This window comes from Anopheles merus, chromosome 2R (assembly GCF_017562075.2).
Source record: "Anopheles merus strain MAF chromosome 2R, AmerM5.1, whole genome shotgun sequence".
Taxonomy (NCBI): Eukaryota; Metazoa; Arthropoda; class Insecta; order Diptera; family Culicidae; genus Anopheles; species Anopheles merus.
Window position 1 is genome coordinate 12,272,658 of NC_054082.1, and position 15,408 is coordinate 12,288,065.

Here is a 15,408-nt window from a genome sequence, read left to right on the forward strand (position 1 = left end):
CGTCTACGCAAACGGCATTCGTGACATTGCAGCACGTCGTTGCCGGGAAGGTGGGAAAGGGGGTGCGGTCAAGTAATTCGATTAAATTAAGCCGCATTTATCAGTCGCACCTTCCGCCGGGATGGCGAAGGTTTGGGTGCACCCGCACTACTGACCTTAACGCCCCACCGCACCAGTCACGCAGAAATCGGTTCATTAATTTATGTTACAAACTAGACCTCATCGTTGAGACACCATGGTGAACATGGTGGAAAGTGGCCACGGTAGCGCGTTGATTGCAAAAATTTATTTCTAGCGTTCTCTCTAGCATTCTCCTGCAACCCCTTTGCAGGCGGCAGTGGTTTTAATTGGCTGCCGAAGGGTGTGCACACATTTCACCCAGGGCCCAGGAAAGTGATCCGGAAAACCGGTAGCAAATGGGTCACATTTTTAGTAGCACATGGCGCACGAAGGCTAGCGATCGTATTTTCAGAACGTTTGCCAGTGCATTTGTTTGGTGTCCGTAATTGGAGATTGGACTGTGGTTCTTTTTTTCACTCTTGCTGCTACGTACTGTGGTACTAAGCTTCTTGTAATTATGTTGTAAGCAGCTAATCGAAGGGAAAACAAATGACGCCTCATTAATCGTTTGTTTCGTATGCCGATTGGGTTGCTAAGGGTAAAAAAGCCGAAGGGAAGGTTCCAACCACTCTTTCTTTTTGGAGATACAACTGGATGCAATAAGTGTTAAATCTTAGCCGATAACATGTTGTTCTGCCTCTTAGCATCGCATAGTATATTAGAAAGTAATATTAATAAGAACATCGTCTTCAATTATTGTTGATGATTGTTAAAGGGGTATACAACATATTTAAATCTCCCCCCCTTTTATAAAAACAACCTCAAAAACAACCGCATTGTTTTTTATCTCGTGCCTTTCAAAGCTCCTTTCTCCTTTCTGATTGAGCTGTATCGGTGGCGATGAGAGCACTCACTCAGACCAATCTCGGTGCCGATGCACTTCACTCCCCCGCGGAATAACTGGGCGGACAGTGGAAGTCCCCTCTCTTTGCTGGGAATTTGATACCTCGACGGATCCCGGAGTTAAGCCGCTGCATTTTCAACAAGGCTCGCTGGTGCGTCCCAAGGCCAACGAACGGCTCTGAGTGACATCCGTCACTAATCCTTGCCTTAAGGTAATCATTTTATTGGCCAATCTTTTCCGACCACTTCAGGCTACTAACGGACTGTTGTTTTACTGTTGCTTTCCGAACGGTATGTGAGATTTGTAGAGTTTTGTGCCCGATCGGTGGCTTATTTTTCTTTCGCTCCCCCTGAACCAACAACCGTTTTGATGCGGTCTTGTCGCCATTTGTCTTTGTTCGGTTGTTTTTTTTTCGGATGGCTTCGCGAGCTTGATTGACCAGTGCAGGGGGGAAAGAAAATGGGGAGACAGAATGGGTTAAGAACACTTCATCGAAAGCGTCGATCGTTGATGTCGGGGCCGGAACACATAGTTGGAGATGAATGAAATAGAATGCATACGGCGATCAAAACCCCCTAACCCTACCAAAGCATCAAAGTTTTTTGTTGGCCAATGTGAGTTTTAGTTTGTTTGTTGTTTCAGTCTCATGCACCTAAACACAGAACCACCTTTTTGCTTTGTAGATGCTTCGTTTCTACAAACCATATCAAAGACATTCATTGGAAACAATACCAATGCCTTTTCACTCCAACACTTCCCCCGAAACGTAAGCGATGGGGCCTCCAAATTCAACAACGATACAACATCTCAATCACGGTCGTCAAGGAAACTGTTGGCATACGGGGGGTAGAGAAACGGTTCGTTTTGCGTTAAACATGCCTGCATATAACACTCGGAACAGCCGTTCTCCTTCCCTGTTGTTGTTGATCCTTTTTTTTTACGTGATGTCATAAATTTTTCTTACGACATAAATGCCTTCCCTTGCCAAGTGAGTGAAGCTGATCGAAACACGACCTTAAACAGCACACACAAAACAGCGGGACTAAAACAAAGCAAACGCTTCACCCAAATGCACTTCCACGAGGCACGATGCAGTGTCTATACGCGATTGTGGGAAGGGGGGAACGAAAGCAAAGGAAAGAAAGCCAGTGTATTTGTGTGCGCAGTGCATATGGGAAGGCAAGGTGGTTAAGGTGCGTGATGCTAATTAATTTGCATACAATTGTGGCTTTTGCTTAATTCAATACACATTCGATTCGAAATTGGCTAAGTGGCGCGGTGCAATTGGAGCGCGCAAAGCATAAGGTGCGCAAAAGCGCAATTGTGCACGTGCCGAATGAGGACGCTTTTGCTTTTATTTACAACGACGTTGGCTTTTTGTTGTTTATGGGAATTGAAATCGTTTAACCAGTTTGTTTTCCCCCCAAAACGATACTTGAAACAACCTTTACTCTTCTTCAGTCTACATTCACTCAAAACTCCGCGTCAGTGTAAAGTTTAAGCATTGTATGTATGATTTATTACATTTTCGGCATGGTGCTGTCACGTTATTTGTACTATTATTTGTAACGTTTCATAACGAACCGGCTGGTCCTTCATTTTCCACCACCAACACCAGCAACAGCCTGTTAGGGTGCGTACCAGGGGTTAAGAAACCATTACGAACCTTCGACCGGTTCGACCCTGGGGCCCCTTGTCGGGGATGTCAGATATCGGAGCAATCGGAGCAGCGCAAGAACGACATTCGATATGCAGCAACAGCAACTCTTCCCATTCTCGAACGCGAAACCCGAATGTTACGCATCGGACAAAAAACGCACAAAAAAAAGGTAAAAAAGGGATGGAAGAGATTAAACCCTTACTCTTTCCACACGACCCGCCGGCACTGCTAAATGCTAAAAATGAGCTTTTCGTCCGTTCGGAGCAAACCAACACCCGATGCGAAGGCACAAAAACCCGAGTAAAGAGGAAATGCTTTTAAAACGCAAAACGTATAAAACCCCGCTCACATTGTGCGAGAGGGGTGTGGGGGCTCATTGTGGGCTGCTGCTGAAAACGGGGGGAAGGGGAGGGGGGAGAACAATTTTCGTTACTCAGTTTTATGATTATTTATTATTTGCATATACGATGTTGATTTCTGTGTTTAAAATGTGTATAAATAAAAACAGCGTACATAAATAATATTCATTAAAATTCACTTCATCGTGTTTTATTGCGGGCTATCATCTTGCTTTCGGGGCAGAGTACGAATGTAGCACGCTCCGGGGACGAGGGCACTTTTCATCTGCGCGGGATATGGAGGGTCTGAGGGTGGAAGAAGGCGCTGGGTGGAAGAGGAGAGATTGCAACCAATTCTGTATGTTCTGAGATTGCGGCAAAACCAATCTCGACCGTGGCTACCCTGTTCAGCAAGTGTCCTTTCCGGTCGGTATTTCGATTTCACATTTTCACCGTCCGCGCTGAACGATTACGACCGTGCGTCTGCACCGTTTCCGCAGCGTCCGTAAGAATTCCTGCTGAGTTTTATTTAGATTAGATTACGTACTTTCGGTTTCGGTTATGAGCTTCTGTATTTTTAGGGGGGCTTTAAATGTTACGTTTTTAATTCAGTGTTGTGGTCGGCTGAAAGCGCCTAACCGAACGCGGCAGCTCTGGCTAAGGCACGTTCGATCGCTTGCTGCCGTACTTGATCACGGTATTGGGCTCGTAGTCCGGCCTCAACACTCGTCGTGCCGGTGCTTGATGCGTCGGCCGTGGTTTCGGAAGCCGCGGTAGTGGTAGCCGCTGCTTCCGTCGTCGTCGAGTTGTCCGAGCTGGAAGTCGTTTGGGCCTCGGTGGTAGTCGTTGCTTCGGCAGTGGTCGTTGTGTTGGAGCTGTCGGATGCTTGTGTCGTAGATGCAGCAGTAGTAGTAGTAGCCTCACTAGTAGTTGCTGCGCTGGTAGTTGCTGCGCTGGTAGTTGCTGCACTAGTAGTTGCTGCGCTAGTGGTCGCCACTGTTACGCCGTACCGTTGCTGAATGCGCTGTTGGGCTATTTGGGCCCGCAGCTCCTGAATGGTTAGTGCATCTGCAACGAATGTCTAACAGAGAGATAATCACTAAATTTAGACTGTAATTGTTGGAATAAGAAAACTCTCTTCAACTTAGTCCTAATTCGTACCAGGCACAATAGAACCACGACCACCGTAGGTGTCAGTTTGCGACGGTACATTTCACCTCTTGTTTGTTGTCTGCTTCAATACTTCAATAAGACTGAATCATTGCTAGCCAGTGCAAATGTGTTTTATAGAATACCAACAAAACAACTGAACAAATAACAACGCTCCACAAACGTCACAAAGTGCTCAAACCCATTCGAATATGGCACTATGAATAATAATGAACCAAACACAACATCTTCTTAAACACGTGCTTTGGAATGTGATGAAAAACAACCAAACATGCTAGCAAGTGCTCTGAATGCAGCAGAGACGGAATCGTTACTCTTGCAGCCACCAGAACGAGCTGAGCTTATTAGCACCTTTACCGTTGCGCCGTTCATTTACCAAAAAAAAACCCCAATATTCCAATGTCCCATAAAGTTCGCTGCCATTTTCCGCCACTAAAACAAACAAAGTGCATCGTAAATTTAATCAACCACAATACGGCAATCATTCCCGGCTGCATCGTGAGCTGCTTAATGCCACGATTTCTTCCCCTTGTGAGACGCGCTGGCCCCAATCCTAAACTAACGAATCTAATGGCCGGGACAGTTTTGGTGCAGCTTCGGTTTGGGGGTTAAATTATTCCACAAATAAAACAAATAGCTGCCCTTCCCCTTCTCGTCGCAGCAAAGGACCCGGTACCCCGTTCCGCCCGCCAAAAGACCTGGCGAACAAACGATAACGATAACTTGCAGCATTCAAGCACGACCGAAAACATGCATTTCTGGTCGATTTTGCGTAATTATATCGAAATAAAATACAGCCCCGTTGCCCGAGTTGCAGGACGACCGAAGAACGGAACGCACTAAAGTCGGAGCCGGGCCAGACCGATCCGCCGATCGAAATATTTTCGATGATCATCGAAATCCCAATAAAACAACAGACAACAACGGCAGTTATCGCCGGTAACAACCGATAACGCGAGCGCGCGCGGTACGGGTTTGACCGCTTTTTCTCCACTCCTCCTACTGGCGTTGCGTGGAGGAGGTGCGGGAGAAGAGGGGTAGCAAGCACCGGAGGAATTCGGATCCCGCGGGGTTCATTAACATTTCGTCATCTAATTACGGCGACGATTAGTATGCAAATTTGGGTGATGTTTTACCCGTCGACGGCACTTTTGCCTTCCAATGGTTACAGCGCAGCTTACCGAGCGGTAAGGTGCATCTTCACCCCCCACTCAAGAAAGCGACAAACGACGGATCCGGGAATGCTGGGATCTGCTTCAGAACGGTAAAGCAAACCAAAGTACAAACCCCACGTAGCCGCGTAGAGCAGCCTGTCAGCATTCGTTTGATGGTCGTTCGACAGCTATTTGGCAGCTTGTCCCTGGGGTACAGCCACATCAACACCGAGCCTGTGGCCTCAGACAGGCCGGCAGGTGTGTTGATTATTTGAAAACATTGATTGTCTGCCGGTCTGGCTCGCGCCTGCTTGTTTGTTTCTTCTTTTTTCGTGGCCACAAGCCATCAAACGGTCGTGTTATAAGTGGAGAGGTAGGAATGCATAATGAAAACGAAACACAAACTCACAATCAAACACAGTGCCCGATCGTTCGCTGCAAACCGCAACAAGCCGTAAATTATGTCATAATTAGCCCGGGACGTGCATAACGTGCACCGCAGCACCACACTCTAACACGCCGCCAACAACGTCGAAATGCTTGTTACGGTTCCAAATTAAAGCCCCGTCTCACCTTGAAGGGGACGCATCGTGCCGCAAGATCCAACGTTGTCACCCTTTCCGGGAGGGGATGCAAGGGCTAATCCTTCAGCACAAAATGGGTTGTTTTCGCTTCGATCAGATCCCTTATCCGGGAAGGCTATCTTGTAACCGCGTCCGATCATCAAACTTCAAACCATGTCGTGCGAGTATTTTATTGTCACTTGTTTCAGGGAAACGATTGGGTTTGATCTATAATCGATCATCTTGCGACACCGATGCCCTATCGGGTCGGGTTTGTTTCATCTTTTTCCCCCTATCGACCAAAATCAAGGGCTTAATGGACCCGAAACTACAAACACTTCGTCGCTGTAAGTCTCTTTTATCTTTTTTTTGGGGGGAGGGACCGTTTGCCGCTTGTCCCTAAAAAACTGTCCCCGCAAGATCGTTCGCTTACGATAAGCAACAGTTGGCACCGCACGTTCCGTCACGCGATCCATATCTCAATGTGTCGTTTGCTCACCTTCTTTTCCTACCGCAGCTCCATCGCCAGCGATTGCCCAATCCCGTATCGTGAATCAGCTGGACTAATAACACAATTTGACTGTTTTTAATTGGCTTTAAATGAGCTGAAATTTTTCATAAAACTGCTGATTCTGGCACTCCGGCGCACTGGCAATCCTGGCGGTTAGCTAGCCGTAAAAGGCAGAGAAGGAAAAACGACACCAACGCCGCTGATAAGCAGTGGTTGGATGCGGTTTCGCTTCGATTGCCTCGAAAGTGTCTCCAGGGGGTCTCTTCGGCCCCAATGTCCAAGGGACCAATGTTCGCTGCCCATTCAATGCCGGGAACGGATGTCGGATTGGGGCTTTTTGGGGTTTTGTTCTCCCCCCCCCCGTTTCCAATGCACCCATTGGTTTTATGTCGCAACATTGGTTTGGTTGTTTTTCATTCTTCTTTCATTATTATTATATGAGCTACCTGTGGTGCTAACGAATTGTTTCAAGGCGTCTAGCTGTTTATTGCTTTCGACGTGAAGACCGCAAAAGACGTTCGCGGTTTGTGAACCGCTTGTTTGTTTAGTGATGGCCATGGTTGGTCCGGTCGAAATTGGAACTTCATAGAAAACCCAGGACCATTGGCAACCATTCCAATCAATTGAGTCACAGGTGGTTCAATGTTACATCTTTCCCCAAAAAGAGTAAGCTTATAGAATTCCTCAAAAGCTTTTCCTACCTCTCCACACACTCAATCGACTACATTCAAGCAGCAGAAGAAAACACACATTCACCTGGCGGAGCAAAACAAACCAACTCAACCGAGCCATAAAACGATGACAACCATCAACCGGGTCGTCGAGCGGGTGTAAAATGATTTTTAATAAGCACATATACCGACCGGCAGTCGGGCCGGAACTAACGATTTCAGCTCCCAGTAGGACATTTGCCGCTCGTTTCGGCTGTGCGTGCAGCGTTAACCCGTGCCCGTACATTAATTTGTCTAATCTTTGTTTTTCGCTGCTTTCCTTTAATCAAAACTCGGCCGCTTTACGACATGGCCGCACCAAAGCCACTGCCGGGACCTGCTGGACCCATCTTCCGCAACGGCGGTGATTGGAACTTTTTGTTGTTTTTTGTTAATTCTATCACACCGGTGACCGTTTTTATTGGTTGGAATGCATTTTTACCGAAATTATTACTGCACACAGCGCCAGCTAGAGATGGTGCTCGTTAACGCAGGCTCCACAGGACATTGTTATGCGGCTGTTTGACAACTTGTTGGCTCCATGTTGGTTAATCAAAAATACTTTTACCAGCCGTACGAATAACAGACACATTCCAGATTTAATACAGCTCAACAGTATCTCCATTTGACATTTCAGTTCTTTAATTTTACACGTTAATTGTGTGTTAATCTTAAATTTGGCCAGATCCTTTACAGCCATGCAAAATATTACCATAAATAGAGATATATAGTTGTATAAATACATATATATATATATATCTAAAAACTAGATATAAAGCCACCCGTAAATATAGAGAACGCCCCTTAGTATCTTAGTATCTAGAGGAATGTATTCATGTTTAGAATGTAAAAATAATATGTTCATACTAAATACATGCTATCTTGATATTATTACCCCATTTGCCAGTGTCTAAACTTATGAATGCCCAATATTTGTTCGTGTGCTTAAAATATCTCAACATTCATCGTCGATGAGAACCATCAATACTCTTATAATCTTTTCTTTTCCCCCAGTTTCCGCATTTAGTCACTTTTCCAAAATACTATAGCGGTTCCATTTTGAAGAACCATTATCCCTTTCGTTTATTTTTAGCCTTCAAACCCCGATCTGACGTACTTCCTGCCTATGGAATGAACTAAGTAATTGCCTCGTAATTTGCACGTCTCGGGTCGCAGCGAAAGGGACATAGGGACTTACGTCACAGGGTAAGCAGATCTACGAATACAAAGGTTTTCCCGGTATAAAGACACACAGAAACACACGGCTAAACGGCTCAGCAGGCCTACCGGCCGGTCCAGAGTCCCTGGACGTATCCCTGAACTTGAGCCCTTTTGCGCAGTCTCGCCGTCCAGGATTTTGTACATGGTTCGCGTACGTGCGTGTGTGCACGTTCTTGACGGTTCCATATCAACAAGTAGCAATGACCTTGGCAAGCATTGTAGGCCTCTATGTGTTTGTGTGAATACACAATATGTATGATACGAAAACCCGCAACTCCCCTCAACTCAACGATGCTCGGTACGGGACGGGACAGCGGATCTGTGGTAAAAAAAGCTACGGAGGGGAAAAATCGATATTTCATTCTTCAATTTCAAGTCGTACGGTTTGGCTAGCAAGGACAGCGGACAGCGTGAGTGGTGCGAAAAGGAGCGTAGACGCCTGGCGGTGAAACCCAGTACGTTCTAGAGACGCATGCCTTCGACTGCTACCACCACTACCACCAGCGGTACTGAACTTTTGGGGTCGGCCATTTTATTGACGTCATTTGGTTCGACAAACACGGTGCCGCTTACGCTCGTGCTTGTAGTTGTGTGCTTTCGTGTACGCATAGACTTGCGGAGGGGTAAATACGAAGCTTCCAAAGGCAAACACTACGCCGCTCCGACACTCACCGTTGACAGCACACTGATACAAGGGGCATCAGAATTTATGAATGAACCCACACACTACAACACAGCCGGCCGGGATACCCAGACGCGCTCGTTCGGCCCGGAACAGGCCTCCTCCGCTCACTACCTTCTCACCCTCATCTCGCCAGGCATAAAAGGTTCTCGGGCCGTGGCGGCCAGCACACACAGTTGCACTTGACATGCCCAAAACCCTGACCGTGACGAATGCTACACGTACCTTCCCCGCTGCCTTCCGGGAAAAGGATGCAATTTAGAAAGTGCTTGCCCGCTCCGCTATCACCACTCACCGGCCGCACCCCATGCGGGAACGTGTTGCACGATGCAGCGGGAGCATCTTACACGCGAGCCGGGCTGTGGCGGTCGATTGACGTCATCGGGAGGAAAACACACAAGGACTCGTGCCGGATAATGCGGAAAAACGCGGTCTGATTGCTCTGGACATCGGCACGTTTTGTACCTGCATGGTTGTCGTTCTGGTTGTTATTATTGGCACAAGAGGCACAAGATGGAACGCAAGCGCCATTCATCGGTTTTTGAGCGTGTGCTGACGACGATGACGGCGACGACGGCATGGGTAAGTGATTAAACCAGCCACAGCCAGCCTAATGGACCACAGGGGTAAACCGAAAATAAACACACGGAACAAGCACGCTAAAAACGTGACCGGAGTAAAGATTCGACGGAAGCGATACGTCGGCATTACTACGGTTGGGGATGTAATTTAGGCAATCGAGTTTAAGTATTAATAGTACCCGTCAGCGTCATTGACCGTGCTCGATTCAATTCCGGCACAACGGCACAGCGGCGCTAGACGTAATGGCAAGGTGTAGCAAATAGATATTACTGGCCTTTTTTGACGTCATCTTGCCGCGCTATCACGTGGTGGAGGATCGTTTGTATTGAATGCATCATGTCTGTTGTCTTGATAGGAATTGCCTTCTTTGTCTTCGAAATTAATGAAAAAATAGACATTTTCTTACAAATAAAATAAAATAATAATTAGAAATGCTTCAGGCGCTCAACCGCAGCACAACAATGCTTCAATTACTTACATTTAAACCCAATTAGAGAAAAACTAACACAGCCGGTAGGCCAAAAGCTCGGCTAAAACTTCACACAGCGTTTATTACCTGCATAATATTCAATAATACGTTGAAATTACATCCCTCCGAACATCACCAAAGCGGTCCATAATAAGCTCTTAAGTGTCACAGGTTTATGACGCTTGTTCACTTATCCTTTCCGCTTCTCCTCCTTCGCCTCATCCTATCCCTTCCTCATTTACATCTGCATTTGCCGTGTTCCTCAAAACCAGCTCTAAACGATCTCTCCCCATACTCGCTGGAGTGTCGCCCGAGGGACAAATTTTAACACATCATGTGCTCCAGCGCCACCACCTTCGCCACCATTACCCGGGCAGAATCTACCCCTACTGTCCACGTGTCCACGAAATGAAAAGTAATTGACATCCGAAGCGCATGCTCGTCGGGTTGTGGCAACACAGGCCGGCCCGGGCAGCCGGACGGGACCCGACGGGCAGCAAATGGAATTAAGACAAAAACCCCTTCCTTCTGAACAAAATCCCTAGTCTGTACTGTTGCGCTGAGGGACTGTAAAACGGAGTACAGGGTATGCATCGCCTTCGGCCAGATAAGCTGCACAAGATGCATCGCAACAGTTTCCCCACCGTTGCTCCTACCACCACGGTTGGGCGATCTTCTTCGTCTGCTGCAACCGGGGCAACAGTGACACTTGAAATCGAAGCAAGCCGGAACGAAATTTGTTCCCCCTCGCGCTTGTGCACCACCAACTCTCCAAAGGCATTTGGTAATCAATCTTTCCACTGCCGACCCGCAGGAACTCGGTGGTAATAACAGGGAAGGAAGGCAAAAAAAGGAATCCCGCGTCTCGGGACGCTAACGGAATACCGGCTCGCGTTCCAGCACCTTCGGCAGCGGCAGTAAAAGTGTCATCTGATGCGCACGGGCACCCGAAAAGATTGAACAGTTCGTTATGAATATTGACAGGTTGATAGATTTACACGCGCAGCTACAAAGTTGTCATTCCTGTACCGCGCCGGACCGCATCATTAACCGGTGCATATTAATGAATGCTAGCACACGCACACACACACACACACGCACACAGGTTGATCGCGGACGTTCAATCGCGATTGCTTGGAAAGCAAACGTCCGGCGATGAGCCGTGGTTTATCTTGCTGCCCAGTAGCCCTTACATCAGCTGCTGCAGTGTGCGGCACGGAATGGTCACCAACGGTCACTTTCCCGGGGACCATAGCAACAAAACAGTGCAGATTGAATTTATTGCCAGCAGGACCGCTGACCGAAGAGGGGAGAGGGTTAACGGTGGTATGGATGATTTATTGTGTCGATTCTCCAGCCTCGACCCTGATTGCGAGTAGATTAGAATACTATGTTTAACTGGCCTCGTGCGTGGCACTTTAACGAACCCGGCCACAGGGTACGCTAACGGGTAGCATTCTTTACATTCTTAGTGAGAAAGATAATGCCGTGTTTGTTACATTATGCACACATTAGCAGAAACGCTAATCCATGCCAAGCGGTTGTGTTTTTGCTTCATTACGCAAAGGAATCTAAAGTCTGGTAGTAAACCTGCGGGACTAATTACAATCACGGCTTCCAAACGGGAGATTGAATTTGCTCTAAATCGAGGTGTCAGTTACACTCCGCCACTAATCTAGCCTGCCAGCGGTGGACTGTGGCGATAGCCGGTAAAATTATGCACACATCAGATAAAGCTTTCTAATGCCCTTGTACAGGCATGTAATCCGGTTTTGTCCCGTGCTACGGGCGACCGTACGACAGGTCCCTCACGGCACACGACATTGGGTGAAATGAGCGACCGACAGAGATACCCCAGCAAGGCCCCAAGCGAATGGTAGAAATTAATTAAAATTTTTCATCGTACAGCACACCCTCACGCCCAGGTACAACCAATCTCAGCCACCATGCGAGATCCCAACTAGCCCCACTTCTCGTCGAATGGGAGGAACCCAAAATCTAGCCACGGGCCAAAAGCCACGCTTTTCAATTCCTTCTGTGTCTGGCGGAGCAGAGATGGGGTTGCTTCGAATAACCCAAAACGATGATTGATGCCTTTCAAAGCGATCCTCCACGGTATGCTAATTAGCGTTCTTGGGTAACGTGGAGCAGAGCGGGACCACTTCCAGAAAGTGCCCAGTCCCAGCCCGAAAACATCTCGCCGAGGTAGTACGCCGAGGTGATCGATTTAGCAGTTGGCGATAGGTTGCCGTGCGCGTTCGGGAGATCCTGGGCTAGGTCCGTTTTGACGGGAGCGTTAGCTGGCTCGCGCTTTCAGCTACCTCGCTATCAGGTTTCATCTCACGCATGTATTTAAGGCTTCAGCTCACCCCCAACCCGGCCAACCAGCGACGTCTCGCTGCTGCTAAACCCCGAAGCGAACCCAAAATCACTACCGATCAACTTTACCCAACGGACCGCTCTCAGATTCATCCCGTTTGTGGTAACCGTCCAAACCCACCGATGGATAGATTGATGTGCTTCGCTGTCTGTGCCGGGTAGGAGGAGGAGGCGACACATACGAGCAACCAACGGACAGGGTGTGGGAATTGACGAGCTCACTCGCAAACAAGTCCATTAGAGCACACGTAGCAGCGGCAGGCTTTCGGTTCGGTTTGGGCGGCTCCATCGGAAACGGCTCCACGAAAAACACTACCACGAGGTGCTTTTCGACCCAAGCCCTGGGCTGGTAATTATTCATTCCGTGCCCCGTTTGTTGAAATATCATAATTGCGATAATTGATTGATTGATTTCCTAATGAGCGTTTTAAGATCTTTATCCCGAAACGCAACCGTGCGTGCGCTAATCGATCGTGAAACGAGATCTCGACGTGCCCGGTCGGAGAGAGTGGACAACAGGGGAAGGCGTCATGGTTCGCACCTCCGGCGAGCGATAGAGCGATCAGCGATAAAGATCTCGCTGCAGTCTTGATCGTCGTTGATTGGATGCAGTTTTACTGCCGCTTGTTGCCCGAACACAAAGCGGCGCTTAATGATCGTGTACGTGATTGTACAGCAATGTTCAGCAGTTACAATTTGGCACCACAATGCAGCAAATGAGCAGGGAACGGTGGAAGAAACCCCACTAATTGGCAGCATTACTTCGCAAGTTTCGGGTTGCATTCCATCGCATAGTGTTCGGATGCAACTGCGCATTCTAGTAGACTGGCCGCTTTCCGTAGCTCCCGGCACAAACAGGAAGCCACCGTCTGTACGTACGGGCAGAATAAGATACGACACGCCCCTTCGATTGGTAGCCGACAGCGACATCAAATGTGAAAGATCGCACTCGGCATCTCGGAGATCGTACGGGTTGAAGATCTTATTGATCTCGCTGATCTCGTGCACGGTACGCACGGATAATGGACGCTAAGCAACCGGCGAATCAAGATGGACGTGTGCTATCTCGGGCTCAAGATTCTGAAGACTGACTGATCGATCGGAAGATAGGAAGAGCGGCGTAGAGCGCGAACCCGCTGACTCATCCGAACGCTGCAAGATTTGAGCTTTGCGCAGCAGCATCAAGCGACGAACCGACCGGCTTGTTGCCAATTTCAAACCCTGCTCGACGCACGGCATGAAGTTAGGCGAAAGAAAAATCATTAATAATTCACCAGTCACACAAACAAACAAAAAACGAAACAACCAGCATCTCAGCTTATGCTGCCGTACCGTTTGCTGCGGTCGTTTGTGATACGGAGACCGTGAATATTGTGACTTTTGTTCACACATATTTGTTGTTGTTGTTTTTTTTTCATCCCTCGCTTTATTCATTCTCGATGAATCGCCTCTCCCATTGCCCCCCTCCCCTGCTCGATGAAGTCCTTGGGTTGCCTTGGGTTGGACATTTTATTCGATTCGCACGCGGGGCGTCCTATTTATTCCCGACATCTCACAACCATCATCATCATCATCGTCGTCGTCGTCGTCGTCATTCCTTTACTATCAATTCTTTTTACACTCGGGTTTTGTCTACAATCTTTGTTGCGCTGCTTCGCGACCGTACGATCGCAACGGAGAAATATCAGACATAAAATATTGTAATTTGATTTGACAACAATTTCCGGTAGATATAATGGCTCGGATCGGGCCCGCATACACCTTTCCCGCACTTTCAGGGTGTGCCCCCGTGACGGGCACGGCACGGAGCCAGCTGAGCTTTTGGAGTTGGAAAGCCATTCCCAGCAGAACGGCGCAACATCGGAGAGGGAGCTGAGATGCTGCCTCAGTCTGGGGCTGGCAATCATTTGTCGTTTTTATTTATTTTGTTTATATAGCAGCCCGCGCGGAAGAACAACGCTCCGATCACGCTTTTACACGCTTTGTTTCTTTATTAATTGTCTTCGCGGTGCTTGTGGTTGCCATTGTTTAGCGCATAATGCATAATTTGTTTACATTATTAATTGCCGATTCGAAAGCGCTATTAATCAATAAGCATACAATTTACAAACAAACATGCAACTATCTTACAAACCGAAGAAGAATATCAAACGCTTCGAGCTGTTTATCGCGCTTAAGCGTATCGTTCCCACACTTTAAGTTTGTGTTAAAAGATAAATCCTGCCCAAACTTCATCACTCGCTCATCAGTTTAGGTACTTACTTCCACACATACACACCAATTAACTAATTCTGCAACAATCCTTTTCACCGACATTTGGCCCGCCGGTGCCTATCATTATCGCACCCTAATGGTTTGTTTGCTCACGGCGGGAACGGATCTAATTTCACGCCTTTCACACGCATCAACGCCTGGCAATCGTTTCTAACGCTGCCAAAATGCTCTAAGCACACATACGAATTACATTTCGGTAAATGTTCTTGAGCAGAGCAAAGCAATCTTAACGTACGAAATGGTATGCAATGAAAAAAGGCACAAGTTAAAAAAAAAACATGGGCCTTTAATCCCAAAAGCAAAAAGCGACAATTGCGGTGTTTGTTTAGGCAACAAAATCACCGAAACAAATAGCACATTATTAACGATGCTTTTGATGCTTTGATGAGGCTGCAGTTCATGTGTGATCAGGTACAACGTTCAAACACAGGGTTCATGGTGCGTTTCGGAGTTTTGCTGTCGAGCGCGTTATGCTGCACAATTTGCGGTGCAGTGAATTTAGCTGGTGGTTTACCGTACGCATCAGCGAACGATCGTGATGGATTGATGAGCAAACAAAGCACGATTGCTGCATGGAGTGAGAGCGGAACAGGATAATGCGCGAAAAATAAATGTTATATAATTACACATATGATCTCGTGGCGGTCCCGATCGGTCGTGATGAAGCGGAAGAACGCATTTTGCTTGATCGTTTGCTAAAACCCTGCCCCAAGCATTATGGAACATGGGAC

The 15,408-nt window shown here is 47.6% G+C and overlaps 1 protein-coding gene across 3 annotated transcripts in view; it reads right to left on the bottom strand.

Annotated features, from left to right (window-relative positions):
• Positions 1–3,142: 3,142 nt before the first annotated feature.
• LOC121589563 (cell wall protein TIR3-like) overlaps positions 3,143–15,408 on the bottom strand; it is a 38,560-nt gene continuing 26,294 nt past the window's right edge. The window contains exons 2-3 of one of the 3 annotated variants that reach the window (XM_041908569.1): positions 3,933–4,043; positions 3,143–3,902 (exon numbers count right to left, since the gene is read on the bottom strand). In XM_041908569.1, the coding sequence (XP_041764503.1) occupies positions 3,597–3,902; positions 3,933–4,043 (417 nt within the window). In that variant the 3' untranslated portion in view covers positions 3,143–3,596. Of the gene's footprint in view, positions 4,044–15,408 lie in introns of all 3 variants that reach the window. The other 2 variants (XM_041908566.1, XM_041908565.1) reach the window with 2 other exon arrangements.